This window comes from Hypomesus nipponensis, chromosome 6 (genome assembly GCF_054491055.1).
Source record: "Hypomesus nipponensis isolate SF chromosome 6, ASM5449105v1, whole genome shotgun sequence".
Taxonomy (NCBI): Eukaryota; Metazoa; Chordata; class Actinopteri; order Osmeriformes; family Osmeridae; genus Hypomesus; species Hypomesus nipponensis.
In genome coordinates, this window is record NC_140366.1 from 11,200,704 (window position 1) to 11,220,112 (window position 19,409).

Sequence of the window (19,409 nt, forward strand, 5' to 3'; positions counted from 1 at the left end):
GGATAGGGTAATAAATAATACGTTTTGAGTAAGAGTTTACAATACATATGATTTTATTGCTCTTTAGAAATAGGTACAGGTTTTATTTAATATATACATTTCATTTTTGCTTTCCAAATGGTTTGAGCAGGCTGTCTTCACTTTCCTTACCTGTTACTTTCCTTAGTCGTTATTGGGTATACTTTACCTTCGGCAAGGGCACAACCTTTGTTCTGTCACATATATATTATTATTATTAGGATTTCTCGTGGACTAACATACTGATGAACCATATGTAAATGTAAGTATAAGGAGACTATGTTGCTGTGTAGTTATGAAAATACACAGGATATTTGAAACGCATAAACGTTTCAACACAATAAAAGCAATACTTTTGCAGGGAAGTGTCAGTCAATAAAACCATACCATGCATATTTTGACAGTATTATATAATACACAATGTGTGCAATAATGCAAATATAACAGAGTACTTTAAATTGTCTGCAGAAAATGACACAAGCTACCTTTGCTTCCAAGTGTCTCAAAGAAACGACGGTTATAACGTGTTTTATCTGTCAGCCCTAAAATGTATTAGTTGATAACTTGATCACATTACAAACATGATTACTTTTATTGAACAAATCACAGACTGCATTTCTCTGTCCCTTCAAGTGAAGCATTAGGGGTATGGATGTTTTTTGTCAACAATCAATAATAATTTGAGGTTGTAACAAGTGAATTTAATAACTGCTAATGACAATAACAGCCAATCAGAATTTCCACGAGCCAAATTCTTTCATTTGAAAATAAGAACAATCTTGAGTTTCACTGAATGCATTTGATCATTTTATAATATTATTGCCATGAAAAACACATCAAATGAACTAAAATGAAGCACAGAAGTATGATGCAAGGGTGAGTAAAATCACCAACAAGTGACTAAGTAACGACACGATTTATTGTAAATGGCTGAAACGTCCATTCGCATTATGAGATTGACCCCTGCCCATGCATTTACAGTAACGTTTTTGTCCTAAGCAGGCATTAATTAAACCGGCCTAATATACTCTTTAACAAGAACAGTGTATTTACAATACAGAAGACTGTGTCATTAAGCAACATCATTTTTCCAGTGCGGGATTAACAATTTTCTGTGCCCTGGACAACAAGGCTCAAGGCCCTTACGGATATCGAAAGTTAATGCTGTTAAAGCTAGCGATTTTGGGGGGCCTTTATTTGAGCGTAAAATAGTTTTTGAGCTTTATGTAAAATAACAATTTTACGAGCCGTTTTTCAATTGGTAAAATCTTGTCAGACATTAGGTAAGAAAGTAACAGCTAGCTGGCGTCAAATGCATAGATAATGTTTACACAGTAAAATCTCAATTTAGATTGCACCTAAGTTAAAACATACATGAGCTGGATAGTACAAGTATAGTAACCACCAAAACATGTCCTTAAACGGTACACATTCCATGATTTAATGCACAAGGAAAACAACACACAGGTGGTGTGGTCATAACTAATTGTTTGTATTATTTTATGCATGTTGCTCTTTCCAAAGGTGAAAGTGCACATTCTCCAATCTATATGTATATTGTGCACAAGCCCGCTGCATGACCTCTTGACCAACGCAAGAGACAACCTCACATATAAAATCTGCATATCAAGTAGTGTTTGAGTGTTATGTACATATCATACACACAGTAAACAAAGAGTAAACATCATAGCGGACCATATGGCAGACCACAGCCCTAGTGACACTTCTGTTTCGTTAGTTCACATCACAAATGTAGCCTCACCTGCTATTTTCACACAGTGTTTCATATTAGTCAGCCAACATATTATTTAATTTAGTGTAGTCACAGGGAGTGAACACAAACTGGTTTCTGCAGATTTCTTGCCTCACAACATGAATGAACAGATATAAGGTCTTTAAGGGTTTTAAAATTAAATGATAATCTAAAATCTAAAATACTTTGTCCCAATAATTTTTCATGTATTTTAATGTTTGTTTCTAATTGTTCTGCACACTAAATCACACACACACAAAGTCATAAGGATTTACTCTGAGACCAACTTGATATTTGATGAATGTGGTTGAAATATGGAACCAAAAACAATTATCTTAAACGCCCTCCTAAACCAACTGTAAAAGAAAGCATACACTATGGGATTAAGAAAGGAGTTTGAACAGCCAATGCTATTTGTGATCGCTATAAGAAGAGCAAGGTTGCTGTGTACGAGATAAGGAGTTAACACAAAGCAGAGGAAAATAGGAGTCCAGCAACACAAAAATACTCCCATAACGATAGCCAGGGTTCTGAAAGCCTTTCTCTCTGACTTGCTGGCCACAGCTCCAGACTTCTGGTTCTGGAAGGTGGTGCTCTGGATGCTGCGAGCCTGTCTCTGGGCCACCAGGAAGATCTTGAGGTAGATGCAGAGCATGATGAGTGCAGGTAAGTAGAAGGAGAGAGAGGAGGAGACTGCGCTAGAGGTGGCTGTCTGGTACAACACACAGCTCCCCTCACAGACCATATGCTCATAGTAGAACTCCTCTTCACCCAGGATGTTGAGCTGCAAGAATATTGTCCCAAAGCCCACCAGAGCTGACACTCCCCAGCTCACCATCACCATGATCAGAGATGTCTGAACAGTGATGGTTATTCTGTAGTGCAGAGGACGACACACTGCATAGTAGCGGTCAATAGAGATGAAACTTAGGTTAATGATGGACACAGTGACTAAAGTCATGGTGAGGCTGTTATGTATCTTACAGAAAAAGTATCCCCAATACCAGCAGTTCTCCACATTGTAGGCAAAGATGAAAGGGATGACTAGAACCCCAAACAGCAGGTCAGCTACAGCCAGAGACAGGATGAGGAAGTTGGTCGGAGTGTGGAGCTGATGGGAGACACACCTGGGTCAGACACTGTAAAAACAATGTACTTAAATGTAAACTTCAAGTCAGCTACATGCCAAAGGTTTGACTTTTTTGGGGGGTAAGCATGAGTTGTGCATTGTAAAATGACACTAAAGAAACAGTCACTTAAGACTACAGATAGTAATGCAAATCAAACATACCTGTCTGAAGTGGAGGATGGAGACAATAACCAGCATGTTTCCAGCCACTGTGAGCACAACCATGAGGCTGTAGATGATGTAGAGGATCCCTTTTACAGTTGGAGAGAAGATGTAGGCTCTAACACAGGACCTGTTGACATTCTCATAACACAGATGAAGGGAGTCCACCATGTCAGAGCTGTTGATACCAGGACCTGGCTCCATGCTGCTGGAATCTGGATAGTTAACTAGAGAGAAGGAGGAGAGAAAGAGAGGGCAAAAAAAAAAAGATACGTTTCAGCAAAAAAAAAAACGTTTTTTTAAATGTATCTGTAGCCTGTGGAGATTGTCATTGTGATCCTTACCAGTTAGTCATGTGGGCGATGGGGATTCTTATTTAAATCCTTGTTCTGCTGCCTTAATCTGAACTGTCTGGAGCTGAGGTTTATCCTTAAATACCCAGAGACTATGACGAGCTCTGTTGATTATCATGCATCCCACATGTACAATGATCATCTCCAATTACCATAATGACAACATTACGCTGTATCCAATCAGAGACAACTGTGCATGGTATTTTGTTAAATGTAGTCATAGTAAGGAAAACAAATGCATCTCAACTAAATGTGCTGGGACAAATATACAGTAGATATTTTTACAATTTATGTAATGAGGTGTAAAATCTGTAGTGCATTCAATGTTTACATTTAGCAGATGCTCTTATCCAGAGCAACTTACAGTAAGTACAGGGACATTAACCCCGAGGAAAGTAGGGTGAAGTGCCTTGCCCAAGGACACAATGTCATGCATCGGCCGGGAATCAAACTGGCAACCTTCAGATTACTAGCCCAATGCTCTACCCGCACAGCCACATGACTACACATGTTTAGGTAAATTCTTTTAAATATTGTTTCCTCCTTACGCCACAGTTTTAGATTTGAAATCAAACAATTCACAAGTAGTTTAAGTGCGCAATATCAGGTTCTATTAAAGTGTAAATTCATACATTTCGGTTTCAACAAATAGAAATTACAACACATTTCATACATACTGTAACTAAATTCCATGTTGGCTGCCGAAACATATTGTAACTCTGTGTGAAAGTGGTCAGGCAACTACATGTGCACAATCCAGTATGTGTATTTTGGCACACTAAATTTTCTGTAATAATGTTGGAGAAATATTCTCTCTTTGCTAGACGGATGGTTTTGTTATAGGTGGTTAGTGTGTCTTTGTAGATATTGTAGTGGATAGTGATCTTGGTTTTCCTCCATTTCTCTCTGCTGCACGGCATTTTCTTTTCGTTTCACTAACATATTTATTTCTCAGCCATGGGGAAGTTCTGCTTGTGGACTTCTTTTTGGTTAATAGTGCATCATTGAGGTTCTCTACCATTTCATTCAGAGAGCATTCATGATTACTTGGCTCATATAGAGCAAATTGTTCCGAAAATGTCATCATAGCTCTATCATCTAGATGTCTTCTTTGGACTAAGAATCCTTTTTCGGTTTTGAGGATAATTTCCACATTAAAAAGTATATAATAATGGTCTGAAAGGGGTAGATCAGTTATTGAAATATTATTGATGTTAAGTCCAGTTGATATCACTAGATCTAGTATGTTTCCATACCGGAGTGTTGGGTCTGTTTTGTGTTGAGTTAGATCGAGACTGTCGAGGAGATTTAAGAGCTCAATAGTTCTTGGGTTTGCTTTTTTTTTTTTTACTTGGATATTTAAGTCTCCGTTTAAAACGACTTTGTCATATCTAGTGACACATAGTGATAAAAGTTCAGAGAATTCTTGTATAAATATTGGCGAGTGCTTGGGTGGCTGATATATAATAACAAAAAGTATTGATTTGGTTTTGAGCTCTATAGCAAGATATTCAATTGATGTAAATTCACCTAGCTCAGTGATATGCTCGAAAACAATGGCGGCAGGTGCAGCACATTGCAGATCTCTTTTGGACCAGGTGGCTCAGAGAGTACCTACCATCACTTCAGAATCGATAGAAATGATCAAGACCAAGAAGGAATCTTCAAGAAGTAGATGTTGTCTTGATTGCAGATGATTCTGCCCCGCGGAGCCAGTCAGCAAGCTTTGCTTGATACTACAGTCAGGATGAATATGGCTTGAGGACTTTGAATTGGATTCTTGAACTGTATAGTTTTGAATATTGTTAGTATGGTTTGAGTATCCTATGTGTAAGGCATGAGCATATAGTAATATTACAGCTCTTGTTGTATAAATTAATATTTAGAATATTGTTTATTTTAAATCTGTAAAGTCATGGTGTCATGTCCCCAGCTAAGGCCAGACCAGGTTTTAGTCTGTTCTTCCAGATCCAGTCAACCATTCCACTTCTTCACTCCCTCCCGGTAACTCACCTCACCTTCGGCCCATTCCCTCATCAACACCACAGCTCTTAAACCCCGGAATGTTTGTTGAATCACCGTTTGTTGAATCACCGACCCCACGTCTGTATTCCTGGCTTGCCGTGTTTTTTGGACCAGTATATGCCTGTTTTTTGTGCTGACCTTTGTTCTTGTTCCACCACCAGATCACACCTTCCAGTCCTCCAGTCCTACCGGTACCCCGCTCCACCATCCAACAGTTACCCTCAACCGTCCTCCCCATCTCTCCCTCAATAAAAGTCTTTGCAAATCTAGAACCTTGTGTCGTGCGTTTGGGTCCTCGGTACACTCGTGACACATGGTTTCATTTATGGAGAAATATTATTTAATTTCATAGCTGTAGAGTACATTGATTGGATAAATGAATGGAATGTATTACAATAGAGAAAGGTGTCATGTGACCAATTTCTATTTGCTCAATTTGACCGAAAACACAGTTTTCTGACCGACAACGACGACACGACGAAGATTATTAATATACCTACTGATTTACTGCTAAACCAACATAATTCATGTTTTGTTTGTATTTCAGTGAAGATTTAAACCGAAAATTAGTTTTTGAAGATTTAATTTTAGTCGCGTCATACTAATTGCTAGAAACCTGCTCCATAAGTGTCATAATGAACAAGGATAGAGTGCCCCTTACAATTTATGTTATTAGGTGTAAAATCTGTAGGAGCCAGTTTGCGTTAACTACCCACATACAGTACATTCCATGTTTAAGTCAATGATATTATATATTTTTTCCTCTTTACCCCACAGTTTTAGATTTAAAATCAAACAATTCACAATTAGTCTAAGTGCACATTCGAAGGAACTAATCAAGATTATATTCATACATTTTTGTTTCAACATATATAAATTACAACACTTTTCATACACACTGTAACTAAATTCCTCATTGGCTGCCTAAACATATTGTAACTCTGTGTGAAAGTGGTCAGGCAACTACATATGTGCAATTCTGTATGTGTATTTTGGCACACTGAGGTTAGAAAATGTCTTTCCTGTACGGTAGTTGGGTTCAGTTAATGGGTGAGGTTGTGAAAAAAAGCATATGGTGAAATATTTCAGAAAATTAATTGAATGTTAGAATTTTGACCATAAGTGAAATAAAAGCTTAAGACATAAGTTCGAGTGTATTAAAAGACAAAGGAGTAAGCATATAGTGACAGTGAATGTATGTAATGTAAATGAGAACGTATTTAAGTAGTTATTTAGTATGTTGTCATATCAAAGTTTATTCCCTTTTCTGATTGTATAAAAAAATAATATATATATATATTAAATATGATCTCAATTTAGCAATATTGGTAAATATTTCATAAATTGTGTGTTGGAAATTAAAACATACCATGCATATTTTGACACTATGACATAATACACAATATATATATATATATATATATATATATATATATATATATATATATATATATATATGTACATACATATTTCTCTGTCCCCTCAAGTGAAGCATTAGGGGTATGGATGTTTTTTCAATCAATAATAATTTGAGGTTATAACAAGTGAATATAATTACTGCTATTGTTTCCACATAATAATCACAACAATACAATGTTTAGAAAATGGGCAAATAGTTCATAATTTTTACACAAACATATATATATATATATATATATATTATTTTACCGTAGTGTATATCCTTTCAATTCAAACGTATATTATTAATGCAGGACATAAACAGAGAGGTATAAGTCATGATCATTTACTCCGACACCAATTTAGTGTTTGATGATTGTGGCTGAAATATGGAACCAAAAACAATTATCCTAAACGCCCTCCTGAACCAACTGTAAAAGAAGGCATACACTATGGGATTAAGAAAGGAGTTTGAATAGCCAATGCTATTTGTAATTGCCATAACCAGTGGAAGGTTAGTGTGTACGAGATAAGGAGTTGCCACAATGCAGAGAAAAAGAGGAGTCCAGCAACATAAAAATGCTCCCATAACGATAGCCAGGGTTCTGAAGGCCTTTCTCTCTGACTTGCTGGCCACAGCTCCAGAGTTCTGGTTCTGGAAGGTGGTGCTCTGGATGCTGCGAGCCTGTCCCTGGGCTACCAGGAAGATCTTGAGGTAGATGCAGAGCATGATGAGTGCAGGGAGGTAGAAGGAGAGAGAGGAGGAGACAGCGCTAGCAGTGGCAGTCAGGTACACCACACAGCCCCCCTCACAGAGCACATGCTCATAGTAAAACTCTTCTTCACCCAGGATGTTGAGCTCCAGGAAATTTGTCCCAAACCCTAGCATGGTAGACACTCCCCAGCTCACCATCACCATGATCAGAGATGTCTGAACAGTGATGGTTGTTCTATAGTGCAGAGGACGACACACTGCATAGTAACGGTCAATAGAGATGAAACTTAGGTTGATGATGGATGCAGTGATCAGCGTCATGGCCAAGCTTACATGTATCTTACAGAAGAAGTGCCCCAGATACCAGCAGTTCTCCACATTGTAGGCAAAAGCAAAAGGGATGACTAGAACCCCCAGCAGCATGTCAGCTACAGCCAGAGACAGGATGAGGAAGTTGGTGGGAGTGTGGAGCTGATGAGAGACACACCTGGGTCAGACACTGTAAAAACTATAAACTTGACTTAAACTCAGCTACATGCAACATTTTTGACTACTGCAACCGTCCCTAAGACTACAGAAAGTAATACAAATCAAACATACCTGTCTGAAGTGGAGGATGGAGACAATAACCAGCATGTTTCCAGCCACTGTGAGTACAACCATAAAACTGAAGATAATGTAGAAAATACATTTTACAGCAGGAGAGAAGATGTAGGCTTTGACACAGGACTTATTGACATTCTCATAACACAGATGAATGGAGTCCACCATGTCAGAGCTGGAAAAATCCAAACCCTGCTCCATAGTTCTAGAATCTGTAGAGTTATCTAGGAGTAGAAAAAGAGAGAGTGGGCAAGAAAAATACTAAAAGATACATGTTTTAGCAAGAATATTTTGTCTTTTAAAATGTATCTATAGCCTGTGGAGATTGTCATTGTGATCCTTACCAGTTAGTCATGTAGGTGATGTTGTATCTAAGGTTATTTAAATCCGTGTTATGCTGCCTCAATCTGAACTGTCTGGAGCTGAGGTTTATCCTTATGTACCCACAGACTATGACGAGCTCTGTTGATCATGCATCCAACGTGTACAATTCTCATCTCCAATTACCATAATGAGAACATTATGATATGCCGTAGCCAATTGGACACAACTGTGCATTGTTAAAGGTAGTCATAATAAAGCAAAAAAACAAATGGAGCTTAACTAAATATGAGGGGACAAATTTACAGTAGATTTTTCTATAGTTTATGTTATGAGATGTAAAATCTGTAGGAGCCAGTTTCTGTTAACTACCCACATACAGTGATTTCCATGTTTATGTCAAGTCTTTTAAATATGTTTTTCTCTGTACCCCACTGTATTAGATTTGCAATCAAACAATTCATAAGTAGTTTAAGTGCACCTTCTCAGGTTCTATTAAAGGGTAAATTGATACATTTTGGTTTTAACATGTAGAAATTACAACACATTTCATAATGTAACTAAACTTTCCTGTAGGATAGCTGGGTTCAGTTCATGAGTGAGACAGTGAAAGAACGGATGTGGTGAAATATTTCAGAATATTAATCAAATGTTAGAATTTTGACCATAAGTGAATTAAAAGCCTTAGACATAAGTTCCTGTGTATTTAAAGACAAAAACGTAAGCACATAGTGAAAGTCAATGTATGTAATGTAAATGAGAACATATTTAAGTCGTTATTAAGTATGTTGTCATAACAAAGTTTTTTCCCTTTCATGATTGTATTTTAAAAAAAATATGGAATTTACTCGGTATGATCTCAATTTAGTGATACTGGGAAACATTTCCAAAATTGCGTGTTGGAAATTAAACCATACCATGCATATTTTAACACTATTGCAGAATACACATTGTGTGCAATAATGCGAATATAACTGATTTATTTAATTGTCTGCAGAAAAGGAGACATGCTACCTTTGCTTCCAAGTGTCTAGTGGTTATAACAGGGGTATATCTGTCAGCCCTAAAATGTATTAGTTGATTACTTGATCACATTACAATATTTTCACAGAAACATTACAAGCATGATTACTTTTATTGATCAAATCAGAGGCTTCTTTTCTCTGTGCCCTCAAGTGAAACATAAGGGGTATGGATGTTTTTTCAATCAATAATAATTTGACGTTACAACAAGTGAATAAAAAAACTGCTATTGTATCCGTATAATGATCACAACAATACAATGTTTAGAAAATGGGCAAATAGTTCATAATTTGTACACAAATATATATATATATATATATAATTTTACCGTAGTGTACATCCTTTCAATTCAAACGTATTTTATTAATGCTGGACAAAAACAGAGAAGTATAAGTCATGATTATTTACTCCGACACCAATTTAGTGTTTGATGATTGTGGCTGAAATATGGAACCAAAAACAATCATCCTAAACGCCCTCCTGAACCAACTGTAAAAGAAGGCATACACTATAGGATTAAGAAAGGAGTTTGAATAGCCAATGCTATTTGTGATTGCCATAACCAGTGGAAGGTTAGTGTGTACGAGATAAGGAGTTGCCACAATGCAGAGAAACAGAGGAGTCCAGCAACATAAAAATGCTCCCATAACAATAGCCAGGGTTCTGAAGGCCTTTCTCTCTGACTTGCTGGCCACAGCTCCAGAGTTCTGGTTCTGGAAGGTGGTGCTCTGGATGCTGCGAGCCTGTCTCTGGGCCACCAGGAAGATCTTGAGGTAGATGCAGAGCATGATGAGTGCAGGTAGGTAGAAGGAGAGAAAAGTGCAGATGGAGCGAGAGGTGGCTGTCAGGTAAAACACACACAACCCCTCACAGAGCACTTGCTTATAGTAGAACTCCTCTTCACCCAGGATGTTGAGCTCCATGAATATTGTCCCAAAGCCCACTAGAGTAGACACTCCCCAGCTCACCATCACCATGATCAGAGATGTCTGAACAGTGATGGTTGTTCTATAGTGCAGAGGACGACACACTGCATAGTAGCGGTCAATGGCGATGAAACTTAGGTTAATGATGGACGCAGTGACTAAAGTCATGGCCAGGCTTATATGTATCTTACAGAAAAAGTGTCCCAGATACCAGCAGTTCTCCACATTGTAGGAAAAAGCAAAAGGGAGGACTAGAACCCCCAGCAGCAGGTCAGCTACAGCCAGAGACAGGATGAGGAAGTTGGTTGGAGTGTGGAGCTGATGAGAGAGACATATCTGGGTCAGACACTGTAAAAAACGATAAACTTGATTTAAACTTCTAGTCAGCTGCATGCATTAGGTACAACTTAAGTTTTAGGGTAAGTATGAGTTGGTTAACCAAATGTAACACTAATATAACCGGTCTTAGCACTAAAACATATTATGTAAATCAAACATACCTGTTTAAAGTGGAGGATGGACACGATAACTAGCATGTTTCCAGCTACAGTCAGCACAATCATGGAGCTAAAGATAAGGTAAAACATATCCTTTACTGCAGGAGAGAAGATGTAGGCTTTGACACAGGACTTGTTGACATTCTCATAACACAGATGAATGGAGTTTGGCAAGTCAGAGGTGGGGACACTAGGACCTGGCTCCATGCTGCTGGAACCTGCAGAGTTAACTACAGTTATGGAGGTAGAATAGACATGACATCATTTGTTATTATAAATAAGTATAAAAGGTTTTCCCCGGCTCAAAATTAAGATGATCAAATAGTCCATTTCAAAAGGCTGTCTTTTGAATGCAAATAAATAAATAATGATATTGTGTCCATGTTCCTTTCCTTACCTGTAAGCAATAAATATGGTGATGTATCTATGGTTACCTGAAGCCTTGGTCTGCTGCCACCCTCTGAACTGACGAGAGTTGAGGATCATCCTTAAATACCCACTGTCTATGACGATCTCTGATGATAATCCAATGTCATCTATAATTACCATTATGATAACATTAGAAAAAACTGTCAGGGGAATCCATAACAGCAAACACATGTTTCTTTGCTTAGTCAGTCTGGGGTAACTTTTTGTTTTAGATTCCCAAATAAGAAGCAACATTTCCCTCAAAAACCTAAGAGGAAATAACATGAACAATACTGAGATATCACTACCATCAGATATATGCTGTATTGTCGCATATCCAGCATTTATTAAACCCTATTTTCATGTGTAAAATAATGACAAATGACTTGAAAACCACAAAAACATTTCATGATGACATGTTGTATTTGTTGAGGAATTGTTGGTTATAATGTAAAAAGGTAATCTGTCTCCTAAACAAGATGACGTTTTTTGAAATCTTAAAAACATCCTGTTTGCTGTTAAAGTTTACATTATATTACTTAGTACAATCAATGAAACACAGACATAAATCTTAAAACAGTGTATACAGTATATAGAATTCAAAAATAAATAATTGTGGCTTTGTCAGCCTTGGTGAACATTTGTGATTGCAATTATTCTCATAGGTCTAGCATAATTTGAATTAAAATCAATGTGTGTTTTTGGTGTCTGATGGTGTTGAGACTAAGTGATAGCAATGAAAAAACTCTGTTTTATTTTTTTGAAAGGTTGGGAAGTAATATCAAATCATTGCTCAGTAGCTTAGTACATGTTATATACCTTCATGCTGTTTAATTTGTTTGAGCACCAGGTTTAATTTTTTTAATGTTGCACCCTGTTTTGTCCAACTTCTCAAGAATCAGTGAGCTGTGTACAATGAAGAGTGAAGCAAGAAAGCAAACTGTCAGTGTATGCAAGGGACAGTGGGTCCCAGCCCAAGGGAAGCCCTGGGCAGACCCACAGGCCGCGCCCCAAGCAAACCCTGGGATGGGTAACCTGGGCCAGGTATTACCTTCTCACACAGCCCAGACAGTTCGAGAAAAGTGCACCTTCCGCTCATTGTCCGATTGGTACAGCTCACCCTTCAAATGCCAGCCAGCTCCCAGTTTGGTGAGGTCAAAATCCCTGGTCACAGGAATTTACAGTGGGTGAGAGCTGGCTTCTGGCATCTGAACTTTGAGTGTTATAACATGTGTTGTGCTGTCAATCATCAGACCCTGACAAGCTGTGGATCAGCTGGGCGGAGGAGCCAAGCCATTTCCTCAAAGGAGGAAGAACCTGAGTTTTTTATGTGCTTCAACTATGTTTGTCATAATAAATAGCCAATAGGACTTCCTGTGGTCTGCACTGTACTTACTAAATCAGATCCTGCTTGCCAGACTTTCTGAAATGGGCATCACTGGCACTGCACTTCAGTGGATCTCATCCTACCTGTTGGGAACATCTGCCTCACAGACATCTCCGCCTGGATGACCAAGCATCACCTTCAGCTGAACCTCGCCAAAACAGAACTTATCATCATCCGTTCCGGGAGTACAACGGGAATGATTAGGAATGATTTGCTGGACCTGATGCTAGTTTCCTCCAGGATCACAACGACTCTTATTGAGTGACTTGCTGCTCTTGTTGGTTAGTTGTAACAGATTTAAATAATTGTACTCGCTGTGAAATATTTGACTGTTTATTGCTTTTCTACAGGTACACTCTTGTACTTTTTGAGGTTCACGTAGTTTACGTAATTGTAACTTGTTTAACTACATGCTCTTATTGTTCTTCCCTTTGGCACTTGTTTGGTTTTTCACAATGTATGCTTCATGTTTTGGCTGCCCGTAATGTTTGGGGCTATCTCGTTGTTATGATCAGTGACCTATGCACTTTTGTAAAGTTCTCTCTTGGAAGTCGCTTTGGATAAAAATGTCTGCTAAATGAAAAAATATAAATGTACTTAAGTGTTGAACACCCTTGACTATCTTAGTGGTTGTCACAGTATCCTAAGTTGTCCTTATTGGAAGTTTGTAACTGACCAGTTGTCAGGTTTAAGTGTCCTTGTATTTGTCCCGTTTATCTTTTTCCTTGTGAAGGTTCCTTGTACATGGTTAAAGTTTTATAGGTAGTTGTTTCAGCAGTGTCTCGCCTTGCCCCTCAAACCCATTGGACTGGTTTGTGTGGTCAGAGTTATTGATCATGTTGAAGACAACTGACAATGGGGTCAAAGTTGTTGGACATCTGCTTGCTCCTTTCCACTAGAATCCTGACTAAACTGTTTGTTGCCCCAGAATCATTCAGTCTACCCAAGGAACCAGGACCGACATTCATACTTTTGTAAATGTGTATGTTTGCCTGCCCAGGTTGCTGTGTCTTATTGAAGGGATCTGGAAAATACAGCACTCTATCAGGTGGATGTTGGAATAACTGGGGGTAAAATATCGCTTTTTTTCCTTTTTCTGGGGAGTTAAGAACAAAGAATACTTTCATCTGTTACACAGTCGTTTTGGAGGCCTTTGTCTCTCTAACTCCATCTTTATATTACTCTCTACATACATTAAAACTTAATTCATTTAGCAGATGTTTTATCCAAAGTCACATACACAACTGCACAAGTTGTATGTGTAATAACAGCAACAACACAATGTTATGAAAATTGTACGGTGGTTCATAAATGTTACATGTTTATGATTGGTAGTACTACGGTGAATTTTCTTTGAATTCAGATGTAAGTTATTTAAAAGCTAGAGAATAGCAAGGACATTTAATCCATTAATATTTACTCTGAAAACAATTCAATTCACACCAAATGTGTGTGTGATGATTGTGGCTGAAATATGGAACCAAAAACAATCATCCTAAACGCCCTCCTGAACCAACTGTAAAAGAAGGCATACACTATAGGATTAAGAAAGGAGTTTGAATAGCCAATGCTATTTGTAATTGCCATAACCAGTGGAAGGTTTGTGTGTACGAGATAAGGAGATGCCACAATGCAGAGAAAAACAGGAGTCCAGCAACATAAAAATGCTCCCATAACAATAGCCAGGGTTCTGAAGGCCTTTCTCTCTGACTTGCTGGCCACAGCTCCAGAGTTCTGGTTCTGGAAGGTGGTGCTCTGGATGCTGCGAGCCTGTCTCTGAGCCACCAGGAAAATCTTGAGGTAGATGCAGATCATGATGAGTGCAGGAAGGTAGAAGGAGAGAGAGGTGGAGACGGCACTAGCAGTGGCAGTCTGGTACACCACACAGCCCCCCTCACAGAGCACATGCTCATAGTAAAACTCCTCTTCACCCAGTATGTTGAGCTCCAGGAAATTTGTCCCAAACCCTAGCATAGTAGACACTCCCCAGCTCACCATCACCATGATCAGAGATGTCTGAACAGTGATGGTTGTTCTATAGCGCAGAGGATGACACACTGCATAGTAACGGTCAATAGAGATGAAACTTAGGTTGATGATGGATGCAGTGATCAGAGTCATGGCCAAGCTTACATGTATTTTACAGAAGATGTGTCCCAGATACCAGCAATTCTCCACATTGTAGGCAAAAGCAAAAGGGATGACTAGAACCCCCAGCAGCAGGTCAGCTACAGCCAGAGACAGGATGAGGAAGTTGGTGGGAGTGTGGAGCTGATGGGAGACACACCTGGGTCAGACACTGTAAAAACAATGTACTTAAATGTAAACTTCAAGTCAGCTACATGCAAATGGTTTGACTTTGGTTGTAGGGTAAGCATGAGTTGTTTAACCTAAAAGGACACTACTGCAACAGTCCCTAAGCCTACAGATAGTAAGGCAAATCAAATATACCTGTCTCAAGTGGAGGATGGAGACAATAACCAGCATGTTTCCAGCCACTGTGAGCACAACCATGAAGCTGTAGATGATGTAGAGGATCCCTTTTACAGTAGGAGAGAAGATGTAGGCTTTGACACAGGACTTGTTGACATTCTCATAACATAGATGAATGGAGTCCACCATGTCAGAGCTGGGGACAGTACGACCTATCTCCATACTGTTGAAACTTGCATACTGTTGAAACTTGCAAAGTCAACAAAAGAGGAGGGGAGGAAGATAAGACATGACAACTTATTATTGTGAATAAATATCAACAGTTTTTACAAAAAAACATGTTTTAATTTAGACGGTCAAATAGTCAAGTCCGAGAGGACTATCTTTTAAATGCAATAAATAACATGGAGACTGTGTCCATGTGGCTTTACTTTACCTTTTCACCATGTCGGCTGCCACCATCTCTGACTGGAGGTAAGGTTTATCCTTATATACCCAACAGTCTATGATGATCTGTGATGATTCATATGCAACGATTGATGAAATCATCATATAATTACCCTAATTATAACACCAGAAAAAACATAGGAAACGTCAGGGGTATCAATTACAGCAGACATATTTGTCTTCACTTAGCTGTTCTGGAGCACATTTTTGTAACGTAAAATGTGATGATATATAAAGTACATAGCATAGCCCAAGAATGTATGGGTCTTAAATAATCATGTCTGCAGCTAGCTGTCTACATTTATACACTATTAGACTATGTGAAGGAAACTATCTAGCTATGTTGGAACACAACTATCCACTGTAACGTTAGCTATCATTATTTCAAACAATTAGCCATGTCATTTTTTTAATACAAATATATAGAAGGAATTCAATTCATAGTTCATAGACAAAGCCAGGGTTGTCAGGTCAACTAGTCAACAATGATGTTTCATGTTGAAAACTGTATTAATGGTATCTGTGTCATCACTATGAGAAGCCAGTGAAGAGTGAAGCAAATGTGCAATAAGCAAACTGCCACTGCATGCAAGGGCCAGTGAGTACTCCAGGTTGCGAAGGTTTCTGGTTTATTGGTAAAAGGTTTGTAGTAAGCTTAGACAGTGTCACCCCAGAGCGCCTCTAACCCATTGGGCTGGTTTGTGCATGTGGTGTAATTAATCCTGTTGAAGACAGCTGACAATGCAGCAATTGTTGGACATCTGAATACTCCATGTTTTTGAACCCCCAGTGGATACCACTTGCCACCAGCCACTTGACTGAGTGTGACAGGGGTGGTCGCATCGGCCATCAGTATTGCTTCCTACTTATCTTGCCAAAACCAGGGTTCAATCTTTGGCCGTCTGACATACAAACGCAATGGCCATCTTAAATATTGTAGACATCATTCTAACCAGCTTCAACATCAAAGAGCTGGAGGGTGGACATTATTTATACTGAGTGAGTTTAACCAATTCATCTTGGTTACTCAAGCTTTGTCTCTCTTGCTCTAGACTTACAGTATTTCGTCAGCCCTAGTAACCTGGACAGACGCGCAAACCTTTTGTACCTTTGTATCTTTGTCTCCTGTATATTGGGTCTTATTGAAGGGATCTGGGAAAGACAGAGCTGTATCAGGTGGCTGGTGGGATAGGTGGGGGCAGGAGAGGAGTTTTCTCTGGGGATTTATCTATCACACAGTATTACTTTGGAATCCTCTGTCTATCCAACTCCAACTTTCTATCACTTTCTCTTTACATTAACATATTTTTTTTTTCTTCGCAGATGCTTTTATGCATGCGATATACAAATGGTGCACACATTGTATCTGTACAGCAGTTGTTGCTACTGTACAGTAGCAATAACACAATGTTTGAGAAATTGCTATGAAATTATATACAAATGTGTATAAAGAAAACAAATAAATGGTACAGGAATGTGATGTATGAAGAATGTATTGTGTTGTTTTTCCTTTGAATTCAAATTAAATTAAAACAATTAATTGAAGTAAAAGGCTAGACAGAAAAAGTCATATTTTAAATCCATAAACATTTACTCTGAAACCAATTTAGTGTTTGATGATTGTGGCTGAAATATGGAACCAAAAACAATCATCCTAAACGCCCTCCTGAACCAACTGTAAAAGAAGGCATAAACTATGGGATTAAGAAAGGAGTTTGAAAAGCCAATTGTATCTGTGATTGCCATCAAAAGAGGAAGGTTGGTGTGTACAAGATAAGGAGTGGAAACATTGCAGAGAAAAAAAGGAGTCCAGCAACATAAAAATGCTCCCATAACAATAGCCAGGGTTCTGAAGGCCTTTCTCTCTGACTTGCTGGCCACAGCTCCAGAGTTCTGGTTCTGGAAGGTGGTGCTCTGGATGCTGCGAGCCTGTCCCTGGGCCACCAGGAATATCTTGAGGTAGATGCAGAGCATGATGAGTGCAGGAAGGTAGAAGGAGAGAGAGGAGGAGACAGCACTAGCAGTGGCAGTCTGGTACACCACACAGCCCCCCTCACAGAGCACATGCTCATAGTAAAACTCTTCTTCACCCAGGATGTTGAGCTCCAGGAAGATCATCCCAAAGCCCACCAGAGCAGACACTCCCCAGCTCACCATCACCATGATCAGAGCTGACTGAATAGTGATGGTTGTTGTGTAGCGTAAAGGATGGCAAACAGCATAGTAGCGGTCAATAGAGATGAAACACAAGCTGAGGATAGATGTGGTGACCAGAGTGATGGCTGTGCTGGCATGAATTTTACAGAACAGGTGTCCAAGGTACCAGCAGTTCTCCACGGTGTAGGTCATGCTGGTAGGGAGAATTAAAGCCCCCAGTAGCAGGTCAGCCGCAGCCAGGGACAGCATGAGGTAGTTGGTGGGGGTGTGGAGCTGCTGAGAGACACACCTGGGTCAGCTGCTTTAAAGGTTGACCTTCATGTAATGCTGCAGGCACAATGTACACAACCCAATACTGCAGAATTGGATAGAAATCAAATATACCTGTTTAAAGTGGAGGACAGAGATGATAACCAGCATATTTCCAGCCACGGTGAGCACAACCATAGAGCTGAAGATAATGTAGAGGATCCCTTTTATAGCTGGAGAGAAGATGTACGCTCTGACACAGGACCTGTTGACATTCTCATAACACAGATGAAGGGAGTCTACTATGTCAGAGCTGTTGATACCTGGACCTGGCTCCATGTTGCCGGAACCTGCAGAGTTAACTAGAGATAGGAAGGGGACATGGGTGAGAAAGAGAAGACATGACAACTAATAATTGTGAATATGTCAGTATTGTTTTACCAAAAATCTATTTTTGACTATCAAATAGTCTAGTCCAAGAAGACTATCATTTAAATACAGAAACAAAACACATCGAGACTGTGTAAACGTTCCTTTACCCCCCTTTTTGTCATGTACTTGATTTTATAGTTACCTGTTGCCTTGGTCTGCTGCCACCATCTGAACGGTCCGAATTTGAGATTAAAGGTCCTTAAGTACCCAGTCTATGATGATGCTGTTGATTGTCATGCATATGCACAATCATATTAAGGAAGTTAGCTGGTACAGTAATCATAATTAGAACACGAGGAAGATCTGGAAAATGTCAAGGGTATCTATCACAGCAAAAAATATCTAATTGGAAGATGTTTTAGGTCTAGCTTCTCTTTCCCTGCCCGTAGTCTATCTTCATTCATTTTCAGTTTAATGGGTTACACTCAGCCTTCTTGGATAATTGTGATGTAAAATAGGGGGGATTTCACTTTCGTCTCAATTGTAAGCAAAATAATCGACTGGCAGCCGATTTGGATCCTCTTGTGGTACCTTTAATAAATCAACATATAAATGGACGACACAGGAGTATGCTTCAGTGGCAAATTATTATGAACAGATTCATACCACTATCTCACAAAGAGACCAATTCTGAACTAACTTGTCAACTTCTCCCATTGTCCTTGCAATTGGCCGTTTGAATGTTTTCCTTGTGAAGGTGTCCCGTAAATTGCTAAAAGGTTTATAGATAGGCAGTGTCACCCCTAGCTTCTCAACCTCAAACCCGAAGGACAGGTTCCTGTGGTTTATGCAACTGTTCTTGTCCTCTTCAGAGGACACTCTCATCCCACCAGCTACCTCATAGATTGAACATATAGCACAGTGTGTGATAGTTATACACATATACATATAGTAAACGTTGGGACAGTAGACAGTCCATGTTGACACCTATCAGAGACTGTGGAGACAAAGCATGCAGGCCCACTAGAGGCTC

General features: G+C 39.1%; 5 protein-coding genes across 5 annotated transcripts; all 5 read right to left on the minus strand.

The window, feature by feature from the left end:
* Positions 1 to 2,042: 2,042 nt before the first annotated feature.
* On the minus strand, positions 2,043 to 3,266 carry LOC146287053 (trace amine-associated receptor 1-like). The gene is made up of 2 exons (XM_084700269.1): positions 3,063 to 3,266; positions 2,043 to 2,882 (listed from the first exon to the last, which is right to left on the minus strand). Exons 1-2 carry the CDS (start codon positions 3,264 to 3,266, stop codon positions 2,043 to 2,045), a joined length of 1,044 nt encoding a protein of 347 aa, XP_084556395.1.
* Positions 3,267 to 7,184: 3,918 nt separating this feature from the next.
* Positions 7,185 to 8,357, minus strand: LOC146287054 (trace amine-associated receptor 1-like). The gene is made up of 2 exons (XM_084700270.1): positions 8,154 to 8,357; positions 7,185 to 8,024 (listed from the first exon to the last, which is right to left on the minus strand). The coding sequence occupies exons 1-2, from the start codon at positions 8,355 to 8,357 to the stop codon at positions 7,185 to 7,187; spliced, it is 1,044 nt and encodes a 347-aa protein (XP_084556396.1).
* Positions 8,358 to 9,904: 1,547 nt separating this feature from the next.
* On the minus strand, positions 9,905 to 11,472 carry LOC146287055 (trace amine-associated receptor 1-like). The gene is made up of 3 exons (XM_084700271.1): positions 11,358 to 11,472; positions 10,927 to 11,141; positions 9,905 to 10,744 (listed from the first exon to the last, which is right to left on the minus strand). The coding sequence occupies exons 1-3, from the start codon at positions 11,470 to 11,472 to the stop codon at positions 9,905 to 9,907; spliced, it is 1,170 nt and encodes a 389-aa protein (XP_084556397.1).
* A 2,683-nt stretch (positions 11,473 to 14,155) lies between these two features.
* Positions 14,156 to 15,373, minus strand: LOC146287056 (trace amine-associated receptor 1-like). The gene is made up of 2 exons (XM_084700658.1): positions 15,170 to 15,373; positions 14,156 to 14,989 (listed from the first exon to the last, which is right to left on the minus strand). Exons 1-2 carry the CDS (start codon positions 15,371 to 15,373, stop codon positions 14,156 to 14,158), a joined length of 1,038 nt encoding a protein of 345 aa, XP_084556784.1.
* A 1,815-nt stretch (positions 15,374 to 17,188) lies between these two features.
* On the minus strand, positions 17,189 to 18,343 carry LOC146287057 (trace amine-associated receptor 1-like). Its single transcript, XM_084700272.1, has 2 exons — positions 18,140 to 18,343; positions 17,189 to 18,028 (listed from the first exon to the last, which is right to left on the minus strand). Exons 1-2 carry the CDS (start codon positions 18,341 to 18,343, stop codon positions 17,189 to 17,191), a joined length of 1,044 nt encoding a protein of 347 aa, XP_084556398.1.
* Between the last annotated feature and the right edge of the window lie 1,066 nt (positions 18,344 to 19,409).